Source organism: Eulemur rufifrons, chromosome 8 (assembly GCF_041146395.1).
Source record: "Eulemur rufifrons isolate Redbay chromosome 8, OSU_ERuf_1, whole genome shotgun sequence".
NCBI lineage: Eukaryota > Metazoa > Chordata > Mammalia > Primates > Lemuridae > Eulemur > Eulemur rufifrons.
In genome coordinates, this window is record NC_090990.1 from 68,442,427 (window position 1) to 68,461,344 (window position 18,918).

The 18,918-nt window shown below is 34.6% G+C and overlaps 1 protein-coding gene across 3 annotated transcripts in view; it reads left to right on the plus strand.

The window, feature by feature from the left end:
* The window catches only part of HS2ST1 (heparan sulfate 2-O-sulfotransferase 1), a 172,143-nt gene that overhangs the window by 136,495 nt on the left and 16,730 nt on the right, over positions 1-18,918 (plus strand). For all 3 annotated transcript variants that reach the window (XM_069478170.1, XM_069478171.1, XM_069478172.1), the window contains exons 2-3: positions 3,876-4,114; positions 14,231-14,316. In XM_069478170.1, coding sequence (XP_069334271.1) covers positions 3,876-4,114; positions 14,231-14,316 — 325 coding nt within the window. The remainder of the gene's footprint in view (positions 1-3,875; positions 4,115-14,230; positions 14,317-18,918) is intronic.

Genomic DNA, 18,918 nt, shown 5'->3' on the forward strand with positions numbered 1-18,918 from the left:
GTGCCAACTCCTTGCACATAACTGACTCTTCCCAAACTTAACTAATAGCCAGCTATTGACTGGAAGCCTTACCTGTAACATAAACAGTCTATTAACACATATTTTATATGCTATATGTATTATGTATTGTACTTATAATAAAGTAACAGAGAAAAGAAAATGTTAAGAAAATCATAAAGAAGAGCAAATATATTTTCTATTCATTAAGTAGAAGTGGATCATAAGGATCTTCATCCTTGTTATCTTTACAATTAGCGGGCCGAGGAGGAAGTAGAGGAGTTAGTCCTGCTGTCTCAGGGGTGGCAGAGGCGGAAGAGGCAGAGGAGGTGGGAGGCAGGAGAAGTAGGCACACTTGGTGTAATTTTATTGGAAAAAAAAAATCCCTGTATAAGTGGAGCCATGCAGTTCAAACCCATGTTGTTTAAGGGTCAACTGTAATTTATTACTCAAACACGAAGAAAACATTACATCAAAGTATTTTAAATATACGCCTACGTTCTTTAAGTGCACTACAAATGTGCTCTAATAAATCTTCCTCCATGATTTAAGAGAGCCTCAGAAGAAGCTATACTAACTAGATATAGAGCATCTTTGATAAAAACAAATTGAAACTACTGACTACTTAGTAAGTAAAGACTATGTCCATATTGCAACCACCCATACTGATTTTAAATATAATAATAATTTTGAATTAATTTACCATCAATAATAGTTACTTCTATTTAAGTGAGATTTGATTTTATAAATATTATTATTTTTTTTTTTTTTTGGAGACAGAGTCTCACTCTGTTGCCCAGGCTAGAGTGAGTGCCGTGGCGTCAGCCTAGCTCACAGCAACCTCAAACTCCTGAGCTCAAGCGATCCTCCTGTCTCAGCCTCCCGAGTAGCTGGGACTATAGGCATGCACCACCATGCCCGGCTAATTTTTTCTATATATATTTTTAGCTGTCCATATAATTTCTTTCTATTTTTAGTAGAGATGGGGTCTCGCTCTTGCTCAGGCTGGTCTCGAACTCCTGAGCTCAAACGATCCGCCCACCTCGGCCTCCCAGAGTGCTAGGATTACAGGCGTGAGCCACCGCGCCCGGCCTCGATTTTATAAATATTATTAACAAAATTGCTGTTAATATTCTACACTACTTTTACCTTTTCATATAGTTTTAAGCCCAATGTAATTGTCCTGTATATTTAAGCAAAGTAAAAACACTTGAAAAAATAGGAAATGCATGTAAATATTATTTGAGTGAGGAAAGTAGTTATTCTAATATTTGTACCTTTTCATAATTTAAGACTTTTAAAATTGTGTGAAATATGCAGTATATATACTTTAATATACATAATGAACAAAGAATAATAGTTACTTTTTAAAAATATGTTAGTTTCATGATCCAGCTAGAGTTTTGACACCTTAAAAAATAAAAAATCCACAGACTAAATAACTTCTTTTAAAATGTAATTTTTATTAATTTAGTAGCTAATTTTCAAAGTAATTATTTAGGTATATAAAATTTTATAAGTTCATGCAATAATTTTTAAAACGATATTGCAGTTTGTCTTTAATTATTATGTTTTTTATAGATAAAATACCTATTCATGAATTAGTACATAAAAATCTGCTTTTCCGGATATTTTGTTAAAAAAAAAAAAACTAATGAGAGTAAATTCAGCACTGTTGATTGTAGGTGAATCTTTTAAAGGCAATTTCATGCATATCTGGGCTGCTAGAGGAAACCTCTTTCACTTCTGTCAACAGTCTAATGTCAAAAGCACGGTTTTAGTTCCATTAGTAGAAAAGGGAAGATGTTTGGACATAACATTACCATAATAGTTTTGAACTGTAATGACGGTTTGAGGTTGTGTGGAAGATAAGATTCCTCTAAAATTGCATATAACAATGTTCATAGATTCATAGGTTCTCAGTAAATATTTGTTGAATTTATTAGAAGACAACTTCCAAATCCTGTGCGGATGCTTATCATAACATCACCTTGATTTATAAGTTCATTTATAAAGCACTGTTGATTTGAAAAATATTATGGTATGTGCTTCTCAGAAATCTCTCCTGGCTTCTTATCCTTGTTTTTTCTTCTTAGCCTGTTTTATTGATTGTCTTTTTTTCTGCCTGCCTTTTAAATATTGGTATTTCCTAAGATTCCCTCCTAGGGTCTCCCTCCATGCTACATATTCCAGATTATCTAGGCAGCTTGCTCTGTTCCTATGGTTTCCTGAGCTGTCTTCTACTTGAACCTTTAATCTCAACTCTAGACCTATTTGCCCTGTTATTTACGTAACATCTCCTGGATGTTATATATACCCCCTGGATCCCAGGCGGTCCAATGATGTGTTCAATATTAAGCTCATTATCTATTTCTGTCCCCATTCCCAATCCCTCCCCCTGAAAGAAAGGCATGTATATTTGCATATAAATATATAACACATGTATGTATCTGTCATATATGTACTTTTCCTCTTGTTTTGGAAACCCCACTACAGTAGCAGCAGGCCTAGAACTTTTAATACAAGTCTTTCGAATACAAATCCTCAGCTCACAGTATACTCTCTGTAACTTCTGAATCAAAATTTAAGATGCATGCTTTGATAATATTTGAAGCCTGGACTTGTTATTATAATTATATCACATTGCTTTTTCATGTCCCGTTATTAAATTGTCGGCATTATAGGAGGGAGACTAATATAATGTAATGTAACATAATATAAAATTGCACATATAATGTAAAATTGAAGTTATGCTAAATATAATATGTGTAGTATAAGATAAATATATATTTTTTAAAAGGTGACTTGACCTAGTCAGGGAGATCAGATAATGCTTCCCCGGGAGGTGACTGAATTGAAGTGTGAAGGTTGAGGAGTTAACCAGACAGAATTGGGTTTTGGGGGGGTGGGGAATGGAAGAGTGTTCAAGACAGGTGAGACAGCTTGTACAGAGATCTAGGGGTAGGAGGGTGTATCCTATATGTGTGACCAACTATCTCTGTACAAACTAATATGCAGTCTTATTAGAGATTTTTCCCCCTCGTTTCCTTCTTTCCCCTTCTTCCTTTTTTGCATCCCTCTTAAAAAAATATTGGAAGCTGAAGTTTACATTAAATAGAGAACAGTAGAAAGCGAAATATAACTGATTTTCAAACCGTGTAGCAGACAGTGATTTAAATTAGAAGAACCATGAAATTTAAGGGATAAACATAGCCAGGGCTTATCTGTAATGCACCACCAAAAAGAAAAAAGTTTTGTGGTGGTGGTGTTTCTACTCTTGTTACCTAAAGTCATATTAGCATTTATAATCATTGTCCTACATTTTCATAAACAAGGGAGTAACTAAATCCTAGGTAATAAATTTTAAAATCCTAAAGATTTTATAAGTGATTTCTTTTCTAAGTGCATTTTTTACTATGAAGTTTAGTATTCCATATAATGTTTGAGAATTAATTTAAGCTATAGAAATTCTATTAGAATGTAAAGTGACTTTTGAACTGCACTGAAGTACTCTCTGGTCTGTGCTATTCTATACTTGATGACTTTCTTTATTTTTTTGTTCTTGATATACATATGTATTATCCTTCAAAAGTAATTCTGAAGCTTTGGTCTTCCAAACATTTCTTCCATTCCTCTTTACCCAGTTCTTGAATAGGAAAATTATGTTCTAGGCTATAGCTGTTTTAGAATCAACTAGATTGATCATCTTAAAAACTCAAGTGATTTACCCATATTTTTCATATGCCTTGGTCCTTTGCTTTTATTTTATTTTGTTTATTTATGTTTTTATCTTTCCTTATCACGGTCCAAAGTTCAGTGTTTATAACTTCCTTATAGTTTAATGTCATTAAAAACTTTGTATCTGGTTTTCTTTGCAGAAAGGGCTATTGCAAGACATGAAGTCCGAGAAATTGAGCAACGACATACGATGGATGGCCCCCGGCAAGATGCAGCCGTAGATGAGGAAGAGGACGTGGTGATCATTTATAACAGAGTTCCCAAAACTGCAAGCACCTCATTTACCAATATCGCCTATGACCTGTGTGCAAAGAATAAATACCATGTTCTTCACATCAACACTACCAAAAATAATCCAGTGATGTCACTGCAAGATCAGGTAATTACTTTTTAGGGAATGCATAAACAAACGTTTTCTGATACTTCCTCAAATTTTGTATCTCAAGAAGATAAAGTGTTTTAATGGAATATGTGTGCTAATCTCAATGAATCATAAGCCTCTTAGGGGAAGGGACCAACCAACTTTTGTTTACTTTTACTTCACAGTATTTGGTGCATTTCCTTCCATATAATATGTATTCAAATATTTGTGAAATAAAGGAATTAATGAGTAGCCTGAATTTTTTTTTAGAGAAAATTGATGCTTCTCAGTATAGTATCATTTTAAAAATATGAAATAATTTTGGCAACATACCCTGCAATAAAAATTTCTCCACATAAGATAGAGAAATAGTTGATGAATCCTTGTACTCAATTTTGTGATTAGCCTCCTGAATCTTATCTCATCTTTAATAATTTATATAAATATTAGCTATAAAGTCCTGGAGACCAGAGAGTGTGGCTTATATTTTCATTATAATCTTCCCTTTTAAATTCTCAAGAAATTTTAGATAAACAGATGAATAGAAAATTTTATGAAATGACTTTAAGAAAAGTGGAGGAAATCGTCTTATTAAATGACGTTTACTCATCTCTTCAGCACTAGTGGCACATATTTCCCCCATACCTGTAGTTCTTACTGTAATCATAAATAAAGTTTTCTCTATAAATATTAAAAGGTATGGGAATTTGGCCCTGTAAGAAGAAAAGGTAATATTTGAAATTACTGTTTAGGATCAAATACCATGTTGGAGTAGCCTTAGAAAGATCTTTAATAGTCCTAAAGTTAGAATGATATTTATCTGTTTGAAAGCAGCTGAACTTGTTTTGTTACAAAATTAACTGTCATCTTACTATTTATCTTAACTATAATCCTTACACTGAAGCAAGAGAATAACATTGATACACTTGATTAAGATTGGCTTTCTTGCTAGAGAGCTGTTGGTAAAGGCTAATGGTGTATGGCATATCATCTGCCCACATAAATCTTGGTTCTCTGCAGGACCCTCCAATATTATTTTTTATAGAACCAAAAGTCTGCATCTGTTGGCCAAACCAATAACTCTTCTATAAATGAGAAGAAACATGAGCTTTTTTAGCTAAGTGGGTCATAAAAACTATTCATTATGTAATATTATATATCTCAAGAGCAAATATCTTTAATATTCTGTTTTTATGCAGCATGTAGTAGGATTTAAATCTTTTTGCTTTTCAAAATATTCCTTGGTTTAAAAGCAGCATGTCTTTAACACTTAAATAATAATTTCAGATTTACTCAGTAGTATTTTTTAGAAGAATAAAGTTAACTTGTTTGTTCAGTTTTTGGAATTACTTTGTGTCCAGCATTACAGAGTTTTCTGGTAGCTACAAGATGTCTGGCAATGACATCAACCATTTCTTCACTGAAAATATCTGCAGAAGCTCACCCCATATGGACATTTATAGACATCATGTAGTAGTATATTTTCCCTGTTGCATTTGAATGAGATAAATCTTCTGTTTTTCTTTCAGTAACTTGTTACATATATTTAAAAAAACATCAGGAGAAAAGTATAAACACTATCTTTAAAGCAGTTGAATTACACAATGAACAACATATAAAACATGTTTATGTGGAGCAGAGTAAGAGGAATATTCTTGATCTCATTAGCTGATATACTTCAAAATGTCAGCTGGTAGTTCAAAATCTGATCTTAATTAATAATGGCTTATATAACGATTTTCTCTAATACACCATATCTACAATTAGAGAGTTCTATATAGAAGCAGTTGTTAAAACAAGTTATATTTACTGCTTCCCTTTCTTTTGCATGATATATTAGCATTTTTATTTCACGTTCAATTTGGTAAGCTTTGTCTAAGTATAAGCTGTAAAAATGTACTATATTCCTTGAAAATGGTTTTTAAAATATTCACTGAAGCCCATTTTAATATAACATGTTTATAATTTGGAGTGTTTTACATATAAAAATTTTAAAGTTTTTGTGTACTTAGCTACTTAAATAGGAATTAAATGACCTATTTTGTTCTTTTTCTTCTCTGAGAAATAGTTTCTAATCAGTATTTGACTTAAGAGCGACTTAAAAGATGAGATATTTATTAAATCTGCTGTTGGCCCCAGCTTCCAAATAGGTGACAATACTCTTTATTCTTTCACCTTCCAACCTCAGCAATTTAATCTGCTTGATATCTGCCTTTAGCCCCAGCTCTTTCCTAGACATATTTCGTGCATACTGTACCAGCACTGTGCTAACTTTATTTACATGTTTAATTATTTCTCTCAAAAATTTTAGAGGCAAAGCTCAAATATTTGTAGTCTGGTAAAAAAACTATTATCGAACAGCTGTTCATATTCTGCTTATCCTTAGAAGTCGCTGATAACTCTGCTTTCAAGTTTCTCATTTATTTATTGAGTATGTAATATATACAGAAATTGTGCCATATTATGTGGGAAAATATACCAAAGAAATAAAAAGCAAGGCCACATCTTTCAAGGAGCTTGTTTGTAATTTACTTGGGAATGTAAAACATAGACACAGGAACTGTGAGGACAGTTAAAAGAAAATATCAGTTTATGGCAATCTCCCCAAAATGTTTAACCAAAAATGTTTCTTGCCAAAACGTTTGACCCAGAAAGTTCATATTGCAGAACATTCTACAGAACACTATCCTGGACTCTTCTAAAGTGTCTTATGTCATGACAACCAAAAATGAGGGTGGAGGGCAGGCCTCTGTAGACAAGAAAAGACTGAAGAGACATGGAAACCAAATGTAATGTGTAATCTGTTGCCAAATCCTTGATGAAAAATGATCACATTCTTGTTCATAGACAATACAACCTGCCTATTTAGGGGTGAAGTATGAATGTCTGCTACTTGCTTTCATATGGTCAGAAAAAATTGAGTATGTGCATATATAGAAATGGAGAAAAAAGAGATAAAATTGGCAAAATGTTAACAATTAGTGAATTTAGGTGAAGAGTATAGGGACTATACTTGACTATACTTTTCTGTAGTTTAGGGATTTTTTAAAATTAAAAAGTTGGGATGAAATAAAATGAAAAGCTAAAACAAGATTAAAAAATAAACATTTAAAAACATAAGACATGAAAAACTAAGCAATTAGAATGAGGTAGTCTCAGTCATGAGAGTTATATTTTTGAGATGGACTCAGTTAATCCACAGGAATTGACAAGATGTGGGTAACCAATCAATTCCTCCAGTTTGAAAATGGAATTTATTCTGCTATCATGAAATTATCTTTACATTAGAGAACATCTTGTTTTTAAAGTATGCCAGATAGGCGTGATTGACAGCATCTTTTATGGTCTTTCTTTTTTTTTTTTTTTTTTTTTTTTTTTTTTTTGAGACAGAGTCTCGCTTTGTTGCCCGGGCTAGAGTGAGTGCCGTGGTGTCAGCCTCGCTCACAGCAACCTCAAACTCCTGGGCTTAAGCGATCCTACTGCCTCGGCCTCCCGAGTAGCTGGGACTACAGGCATGCGCCACCATGCCCGGCTAATTTTTTCTATATATATTTTTAGTTGACCAGATAATTTCTTTCTATTTTTAGTAGAGACGGGGTCTCGCTCTTGCTCAGGCTGGTCTTGAACTCCTGACCTCGAGAGATCCACCCGCCTCGGCCTCCCAGAGTGCTAGGATTACAGGCGTGAGCCACCGCGCCCAGCCTATGATCTTTCTTAATTCTTTTCTGCCCTCATATGTTTAGGTCTGTGATTATGTTTAACTCCTTTTGTTAAGACACTGGAAATATATAAAATTTTTAGTCTCTGTAGGACAACAAAATAATATAAATTTTTTCTTTTAATTCACCTGCAAGCCATTTTCTGGTCATTTACATTAGATCTCACAGTTTGCTATGACTTACAGATACTTTTCAGAGCAATGCTTTAGATGAGAGCTCTCAACCTATAAAGTGTATGCTGACCACTGGTTAAAATGCAGGTTCAGCTTCAAAAGGACCAAGAATGGAGCCTTATATTCTGAATTTCTAAAATGCTCCCACTTGATGCCAAAACTGATGCTGCTGGTCCTTAAACTACAGTTGGAGTAGCAAAGATCAAGAACATGATTCACAGTGGGGACATGGGAAGATGAATATTATAATCTTCCCAAGGGTACTTACCTTTAAATTCATATTTCTACCTCCCCTATAAAATCCAAGTCCTTACCTAGGCCAACAGAACCTTTTTAATGTAGCACTGGTCCATTGCTCCATCCTCTTATCCACTGGCCACCCTGGCCTCGGGATTCATTGCTTGCACCAAATCTTTCCCATTTTAAGGCCTCTGCACTTATCATTTCGTCTTAGAATGTACTTCTCCTGGCTTCTCCTACAGTTGGCTTCATGTTATTCGTTTAACATTTCAGCATAAATGACATCCCCTTAGAAAAACCTTGCCTAGCCATCTTATATATTAAATACCTCTGCCAACTTACTCTGTACCATATCATTCTGTGTATCTCTCCTAGTACTAATCAGATTACAAAATTATCTTATATATTGGTTTGTTTACTGTCTGTCTTTTCCTCTATTATAAGTCTTTAAGGGCAATAACCTTGTCTGTCTTGTTCACCACTGTATCCCATGCTCAGAATATTGCCTGAGACATGGTAGGTGCTTTATTAAATATTTCGTTAAATGAATGATAAATGAACGAACAAATGAACCAATTTATCAGCCTGAGCAAGAGCGAGACCCCGTCTCTACTAAAAAATAGAAAGAAATTATCTGGCCAACTAAAATATATATAGAAAAAAAATTAGCCGGGCATGGTGGCGCATGCCTGTAGTCCCAGCTACTCGGGAGGCTGAGGCAGTAGGATCGCTTAAGCCCAGGAGTTTGAGGTTGCTGTGAGCTAGGCTGACACCACGGCACTCACTCTAGCCTGGGCAACAGAGTGAGACTCTGTCTCAAAAACAAAGGAAAAAACAAATGAACCAATTTAGATTCTGATAGTAGCTCTTAGCTAAACATGATACCAGAATGATAATTACTGGCAGAGTGAATCCTTCTTATTGATGGGAATATAATCTATCCTTACCTCTCAGGTGATTTGGGAACCCCCACCCCATCATCACCCAAAACAAGATGATCAACATAGCTCTGAACTTCAGTGAAGATATGTTCTGTTACTGCTAAACTTTGCTTATATGTTTATCCAGCCACTACTTAGTTTGCCACCTAGTGTAGAAAACATACTGTCTCATTTAGTCTCATAAAAGTACCCATGGCCATACAAGAAATGTCTATTTTAAGTAAATGTAGAAGTAGGAGTTTTGTATATGGTAATTATTCAAGTTAATAGCAGTATTCTTTCAATAGATAGTAATTACAAAGTTGGAATTTAGCCAGGATTTTCAGGGTGACATTTCTACTCCTTTAGATAGTGAAAACAAGCTCTTTTGTGATCACAGTCATAATGTTGAGGTTAATATATTAAGAATGTAGGTCGAGATACTACGGTTAGTGAGATGGTGCTCTCTTAGCCTTTTCCTGTAGCGCTGGTTCAGGTCTGATTCCACTAACAAATAAATCACAACAACGCTAGCTACATTGCTTGTGTTTTCCCTAAAGGTCTCTTCTTATTACTTGCTAGCCTGACTCCGCTTGAGTTATAAAATCTGACAAAAATCACAGTTTAAGATCTGCTCCAGGCTAGTGGTCAAAACATCTTTTTGTGTACCATATCTAACTACTGCTTCTGAAACATTCTTCTTGATAGTGTATTTCTTTTCCCCGAGCCAGAGTTTTCAATGTCTTTAGTATTCTTAACTTCATTTGGTGCCGTTAAATTTTGCTTCTTTTTTGCCTATCACTTTAGCTTTTTATACTACCAAGTGTAGTCAGTAAGAATCCCTAAAATGAACTGAGTAGAAGCTTACTCACCTAATCTCAGTTTACTCTTCTTACTCCTCTGAATTCCAGAGTCTTGTCTCGAAGTCTTGGGCAAAATGCCCCCGTGTAGAGAAAACACCAGAAGAAAACAAACTGAAAGACAAAGCAAATGGTACAGGGGAAGTGAGAAGACAGAAAATGTTAGAGCAGGCCTGGAACTAGATTGATGAAAGAGATGGAGGTGAAAGAGTAGAGACAGGGAGAATTCTGGAGAACTAAGGATAAATATTAAACATGGCTGAAAGGAGAATTTAAAAAGAAAACTTCTTAAAAATACTGCTTTTCAAAGCAGGTAATATTTCTTTGGAGAACAGTTTTGAAGAAGAGATAAAGATGGTATGGAATTTCAGTAGTATGTAAATGGCACTTCTGAATGCTCAGGCTATTTTCCAGATTAGTGTGAACAACCACTTTATTGACATCTTTTGTTTGCTTAGCACTTTTTTTCTTCCTCATAAAGGGAAGGTAAATCTCAGTTTAAGATCTTTTGATTTTTCACAATTTGTAAATCAGCCACAGCATTATTAATGAGACTTCATGGCCTTAGTTAAATGTTGATGAGATGAAAGAAAAACATAAATATATATATGAAGTATGTAGCCTTTGGTATTCTTTTATTAATACTTGGAGAGTAGAAAGAGATTCCATGTGTTTTCGAAACTTTAACAATAGTAGAATCTAGAGAATTTAAAAGTAATAATAATCTACCTGAATTTACTTCAGATAGCATAAATTTAGGAAATAAAGTTCAAAATCCTATATAGATATTTAGACTTAGTCTTTTGGTTTTGACCAGCAGCACTCAGCAATGCCTGGGATTACCCAAGACAATAAAGAGAGGGGAATATAAATCAAGTGTTATTGTTGAAATGGGTGTCCAGTAAGAGAGTAGTGATCAGGGTGGATTAGCAATTGAGATTATGATGAAGGTGCTGAGTGAATTCATAAAGAAATAAACAATTGAGAGAGTTGTATCAACAAGGCTTTGACATCTCAGAGAGGTGAGGGAGTTTGAGTGACTGGACCTGAGGGATTAATTTAGTAGTGGATAAAATCTGAAATTTTCAATGTTTAAATTTATTAACCAGAATCATGATGTGAATGAGGTCTGTTGTCTCTGCCTATTAAATCCTTCCTTTTTTGTCTCCCTGTTTAAGTTGGACAGTAATAAATTAAGGAAATTAGCTAATGGCATAGAAGGATGATTGTATGAAAACTTAAGGTATGTGGTTCTTGAACTTCAGTTTCTTTATTATAAAATAAAGAGTACAGGATGCCTGGGTCCCTTTCACCTCTAAAATTCACCTCTGAAATTTTGAGTCTGTAAACAGGAGATTTTGAGATTGGCAACAACAGAGGAAAATTCGTACCTTATTCTGTTCTTTGCCTTCACCAAAGTCTTCCCTGAGACCAACTGGAAGCACAGACCTTTCTCATATTTCATTGGTTTTTAAACTATGTTTCATGAAATGCTTGGTTCCAAAGTGCTTCAGGCATCACTTGGGGCCGGGTGGCCATAAAGAGCAAACAAAGTAAGCAGGGTTCACCCTACTTCTGTTTCCCTTTCTATTTTATATATTATGGTAGCTTATAAAATTACCAAAAATTTTGCTCTTTTTCAGTATACTTTTACTGAAACAGTGATTATGAGAATATTCTTGCTAAAGAGTTTGTATAGACCTCAGGCCTCCTTTCCAAGCACTGTGAAAACAAGCCTCAGGTTAATCAAAAGCGAGGCCCTGGACCCACAGCTGCTGAAGCCTTGCTCCTCAGTATGGGCCATGGACCAGCAGCGTAGCCTTCACCTGCAAGCTTGTTAGAAGTGCAGAATCTTGGGCCCCACTCCAGACCTACTGAATCAGAATCTTCATTTTAAAAAGAGTCCTAGGTGATTCATTTCAACATTCAAGTATGAGAAGCCTTGTAGCAGTCCAGGTATTAATCGAGCTTCCTGGGCTCTTCAACTTATGTTGAAGGACACACATTTCATTCATCTCCAGGAGAGGATTTGGTTTAATATTGACCATCCTTAGGAAGATTGGAGGAAAAAGGATGCTTGAAGTTTAGACCTGAGTGTTATTCTGTCCGAGTCCTTCACCAAAATATACTCCAAGTTTGTACTATGATCTTGCCTAACATTTGGCTTATATGACACTGTTTTCTCAGATATCAGTCTAGCATCTCCTTTCATTTCCCCCCTATACCACCACATCCATATTAAATCTCAGCTTCTGGAAAATAGAACTGAGCTGCTAAATATATCTTAAGCTCCCTTTAACCACTACCTCCAATTCCTTATTCTCTTTGCCTTCTATTTTCCTCTCACTTTTGGCTGAAATACTGAAACTGATTTTCACAACACCAAAGGTTTGTATGAAATAATTTACCATTAAGTGGCAGTTATAAGATCTTTTCATATTCAACATGTAAAATTTTTTTGAGGATTCAGATTTTGGATTATCTAATTTTATATTTTGTGTTTCCTTTTTGTTTGAAATTTCATATTTTCATTCTATTTGGTGCCTTAGTTGAAGAACAAATAGGAAAAAACATGATACCCTCAAACCACACGTTTGTTTGGCTCTTTTGGTTTCAGTGGGGAAAAAATTGAAAAAATCTGCTACAATGACATTGTATATTTTCTAATGCAACCTAATTTTATCTACATTCAATTTTCAGATTTTATTTTAAGTGTATGTATATATATGGAGAGGATATCAAGGAAGGCTTATTTAATTTCCCTTCTAAAAGCTCTATTATTTCTTTTAGTGTATGAGTTATTAATGCTTCCCCTAAAAAATAAATTTTCTCAGCGGCTTTCATTTTCCCTAGTTCACTTTCTCTGACATATGGCTGCCTCTGCACTGCTTCCCTTTCTTACCCTACCAGTAGGCCTTATCTAGGAGGTCGCCATCATCTTTCATTGCTGGTGTGAAATGCTCCAGAATGTCTCCATGTGACTATTCTCAAATGTAAATGAAAGATTGATAATTTGTCAGAATTATACAATTGAAAATTCTGTGCTTTAGAAGCTGAGGTCACAGCTTGCAGATGCTTTCCGTGCACCATAGCTTGGTGGGCCTCACCACCCCTACCCCCTGTACTGTATCTAGTCTCCAAAAGAGATTCTTAACTACTTGCTATTTATCATGCAGAGATTTGCTTATCACAAATCTGTACCGTTTTCCTTTAAGAAATTTCGTATCACTGCTCTTGGAAATTTTTAAATATATTTACACTTATAGAATTTTTCATATTAATGAACCTTTTATATACTTTTAATTCCAATAAATTAAATAATATTTAGACATTTAAATTTTTTATTTGACCTATATCACATCTCTAACTTAATCTTTTTATCAACAAACTTATGGTATCTACTCTTCATTCTTTAAAATCTTCTGATAATCATCATCTTTCAAAAAATAATTTTGTCAGGCCAACCATGGTGAGTCACAACTGTAATCCTTGCACTCTGGAAGGCCAAGACGGGAGGATTGCTTGAGGCCAGGAGTTTGAGACCATCCTGAGCAAGAGTAAGACCCTGTCTCTACAAAAAATAGAAAAATTAGCCAGGCATGGTGGCATGTGCCTGCAGTCCCAGTTACTCGGGAGGCAGAGGCAGGAGGATTGCTTGAGCCCAGGAGTTTGAGGCTGCAGTGAGCTATCATGACGCCACTGTACTTTAGCCCGGGCAACAGAGCAAGTGTCTGTCTCCAAAAAAAAGAAAAAATCACTTTGGTTTAAGGATTAATTTTATTTGTTGAGTCAGTATTAAAAATGATTTTTTTTAATGAATAACAAGCTTCTGAGAAGAAAACATTTAATATGTACAGAATGTCCCTATATTACAGTGTTGCGTGCTTCAACGTGGGTGTTAGTAGGGGATAGATACATATACCTGCCACCACTCTCCTTCCAGCCCACCACCCCATGTAAATGCACTCACTGTACAGTATTGTGAATGATTTCATTGTGCGATTTTGTTTTCAGAATCATCCTTTACTCTTTCCTGAGTGTCGTGATAGTAGCGTTCTCTGTGATGAATTTGTAGTTACAGATTACACTACTTTCCTTAGTCCAATTTAATTGCCAAAGTGGTATAAGGGGTTTAAATTCCTAACTTGTTAGTATTTTGCTATCATTAAATTTCATTTTCCTTAAATTGTACTTAAGTAATGAGTGCATTCTTCCTTTTTAGGTGCGCTTTGTAAAAAACATAACTTCATGGAAAGAGATGAAACCAGGATTTTATCATGGACATGTTTCTTACTTGGATTTTGCAAAGTAAGTTACACCTAAAATGACACACCAAAGAATGCTTTGTGGTTTAGCAACTTACAAAAGAATAAATTTATTAAATTGTTATGATTTTGCTGAAAAAAGAATGCACTAACTTTACCACTTTTAGATCTGTAATTTAAATATATATTAATAATACCTGCTAGTGTTTTACTGCCCTCTAGTGTTCATAAATTGTCAATTCTCATAATATAGAAATTTGAGTTATGTTAAATTTAGGTAATACTCTTTAAGGTTATTTATCATCATTACGTTACCTTTCTTGTACAAACAGAATGACACTATTTCAGGAGAGCTCAAGTCTTAACCTAGAGGCCAGTCAGATTATGACTTACCCCATCGTTGAGAACTAAGAAAGCAAAGAAGCCTCACTCAGCTATTGGTGCCTCAGTGCATCTGTTTCTCAGCCAAGACGTAGTGAAGTATGCACTTTCCCTTGGGCTACCTTGTTTTAGCTTTCAAATTATGATCTCTTAAGAGCCTTTAAAAATTAATAATGATTTTCATTTATGTTTGAATTTGTCTGTGATTGGAGATAAATAAATCTCATCCCGTATTTTGAGGGAGGAATAGGATCAGGGTATTTCTATCATAATTCTGTTAACAAAAGTTCAGAAAACTACAGTCCTCCTCATAGTATTCAAGCACTCTGTGGCTCCCACTAGAGTCTGTGCCACATTATTAATCATAAAGTAGGTTAAAAGTAATATTCTAATTAGTGGAGCATGGTGGCACATGCCTATGTTCCCAAATCCTGTGGAGGCTAAGGTGGGAGGATTGCATAAGCCCAGGAGTTCGAGGCTGCAGTGAGCTATGACCGTGCCATTGTATTCCAGCCTGGGCAACAGAGAGAGACCCTATCTCTAAAAAAATTTAAAAAAAAAAAAAAACTAACATTTTTTTTTAATTATTTAAGCTTAGACATGTTCATTCAGCTTTTAAATTAGCAGTTATGACTTCAAAGTAATATACTCTCTTGTATTTGTCAACTTTAAAAGGCATTCTTCATGAAATTTAAAATGAAAGTGATATCCCACCCTCAATTTGACTTCTTAAATTTGAAAAGAAAAAGAATAGAATGAAATAGTATAGATTCAGATTGATAGCAAATCTTAACTTTTTTGGAAAAAAAATGTAATTAAAAAGGAATCACCCAAATATTATATATATGAAATGATATATTCCTGTTTCTAGTTTCTCCCACAGTACTCAAGATCTTACAATAAAATGGTAGCTTTAAAGTTAGATGTACATTTTTCTATAAATAATTCATACTGTAATATTGAAAACATTTTATAGGCAGCTTTAAAATAAACTAATTATTTTTTCTTTGCAGAGGCATTGAACCAATTTCATAAACTTCATTCATATGCATATTTTCCCTCAGGGCTGCATTATCCTTGAATTGAATGTTTGTTACCCTTTCACCTAAATGATTTATTTTTTCCACACACAGCTTGGTTTCTAATATTTTAGGTTTTCATTATTAAAATAATATATTGAGTGCTTTTGCTTTTGGCAGAGTCTTGTACTTAGAACAAAGCTCGGGGCCGGGCGCGGTGGCTCACGCCTGTAATCCTAGCACTCTGGGAGGCCGAGGCGGGTGGATCGCTCAAGGTCAGGAGTTCGAGACCAGCCTGAGCAAGAGTGAGACCCCGTCTCTACTAAAAAATAGAAAGAAATTATATGGACAACTAAAATACATATAGAAAAAATTAGCCGGGCATGGTGGCACATGCCTGTAGTCCCAGCTACTCGGGAGGCTGAGACAGTAGGATCGCTTAAGCCTAGGAGTTTGAGGTTGCTGTGAGCTAGGCTGACGCCACGGCACTCACTCTAGCCAGGGCAACAAAGTGACACTCTGTCTCAAAAAAAATATTAAAAAAAAAAAAAAAAAAAAACAAAGCTCGGGTATATACTGGGGTTCTTGCAATTGAAAGGTATAAAGCTTTTTGAAAAGATTAATCTTGTTTATTAAATACTGACATGAATTTTTAAGAGTTTGAGTATTTTCATAGTGGGTCTTAGGTTATTGGAGGTGAAAAGTATTGTGAAAATTTTTGATAGATTTTTATGAGATTTTAAACAAATACCTAAACAAAATCAACTAAAGGAAATATACTGTGATATATGTATGTAGTCAAGAACTGTTGTAGATATAACTAATATCTTTTAAAATATCCTTTAGCTTGATAGCCATGCACTCCATGAAGAGTAAGTAAGAGGAAAGAAACATCACCTTACCAATTTTTACACTTGATCTTAGCCAAAAGGTCAAGAAGGGATTACCAATTTTAAAAATATAGCTATTCCTTGGTATACACCAGGGATTGGTTCCTGGACCACCCATATACTAAAATCTTTGCATACTCAAGCCCTGCGGAACCCTCATATTTTAAAGTCAGTCCTCCATATTCACAGGTTCCTTCATCCCACAAATACCATATTTATAATTGTTCTGTGTTTGGTTGAAAAAAATCCACCTATAAGTGGACTTGTGTTGTTCAAGGGTCCTTTATTTTTCCATACAGTTTGGAAGTACTGTATGGCATAGTACTTCGTGGAGTCCAGTGAAACACTTGCCTTTAGGAGAAAATGGTGAACTGGCAAGAGAAATAGTGAATCACATAGTTTTTCAATTGCCTTAGCAGAGACATTGAAAAGAGTGTAAAGAACTCCAGGAAATAAGAAATGAAAAATGAAAAGTCCTTTCTAGTTTAGACTTACCACTAAGCAGTACACATTGTATTTACAAGCTTGTCTGCTCAAGCCGTGTTTTGGTTACATATATTTGGGGTTTTTTTGAGAACTTTAGAATAATAACCAAATACCCTCTTTTTACATTTTTGTATTCCTACCCTATCTTGCTCCTTTTTCTCTGAATCCTTTGATTTTCTTTATCATATTTCCTAGTTCTTCTTCTTTCTATTTTTCCTTTTAATGTTCAGTTACTGTTTTGTTTTCTTTTTCATTGGTGGACAACACAATTTTAAAATAATGTATTAATATGATAATGTCATAAATTTAGAAATTTTCCAGTTTAAAATTGTTTAGGTTGAACATTTTCAAAATATACTAGTGTAGAGGAAATACAAAGTTGGATACGTTGCAGATCTTGACCTTAATGAGTTCACTGAAACCCCATTTTTTTCTGTAATTATCAGTTCATTATGTTTTACTATAAACAGTGAAAATATTAGATTATCTCCCCTTTTTAAATGTATACTGTTTATTTTTCAGTGGTATCTATTATCCCACTTTGATTTTCTTCAAACTTTAGAAAAGAAAAGCAGTAGAACATCTCTTCCATAAACCTTTTCAGTAATAAACATTTTCCTTCATAATGAATGATTAGCTAAAAGAAAACTTTTAATGCTGTACTTTCCATCAGACACTGCTGTGATTTTTTTTTTTTTTTATGATCTAACTACCTCAGGGTCACATGTTACCATCTGTCTTAGAAAGATATTTGAAAATTGTTTTTGATATAACTGTTTTATTCAGACACACCTCAGGTGTATGCCTTTGTTGTTGTTCCCAGAAACAACGAGTTTTCATCAGGGTCATTTTGGTTTTTCCATATTACCTCTATTATTTTCAGAACAAGTGACCTGAATCATTAAAGAAGCAGATGCGTCAAGACAAGAAACAAATAACTAAATGCTTCACTAGGTCTGAAATAATACATGACCATATTTTAGGCCTAAATAGAATTTGTTAGTATATAGATTCATGTGACATTGTTCTTTTTACCTAATACTTCTCTGCTGACCCAGGGGAAGTTTGTACCATTTTCTACGACTTTTAACAAATATATCATAATACCATAGAAAGTTAAAAGTTATTTTAATCAGTGGCCGAGCATGGTGGCTCATTCCTATAATCCCAGGCAGGAGTATTGCTTGAGGCTAAGAGTTGGGCAACATAGCAAGACCCTGTCTCTACAAAAAAAAATTTTATTTTAATTAGCCATTGTGTCACTCACCTGTAGTCCCAGCTACAAGTGAAGTGGGAGGATCACTTGAGCTCAGGAGTTGGAGGTTTCAGTGAACTATGCTTGTGCCACTGCACTCCAGCCTTGGCAATAGAGCAAGACCCTGTCTTAAAAAAAAAATGTATTTTATTTATTATAGGCAATATGGGGGAGTTGCTTTTTTATTTACCTTGTTTTGCTACCTCTTTCTACAGCGCTGATCCTTTAGACTGCTAAGGAGCAAGCTTTGAAGTCAGACAGATCTGCCATTAAATCCACTTTGACTCCTTGCCAGCTCTGTTATCTCAGCCACATTAATTCAGATCTTTGAGCTTGTTTCCCCTTTTGTAAAATGAGGATAATTAAAGTAACTACTTCATGGGTGGTAGTGAGGATTAAATATGATAATGTATATGAAGCACTTAGTTCTGTGCCTCTTACAGAGCAGTGGTATGATTCTTTTTAATTTTTCTTGTCTTTCAGTCCTAACTGGTATTTTCTTCTTCTCCCTGTCTGAATCTCTGCTAGTCCTTCTTATTCCCAACTCTTAATTAGGCATTGCACAAGATTTTGTCTCCATTATTCCCTTTTAGAAAGTTTATACATTTTTATCT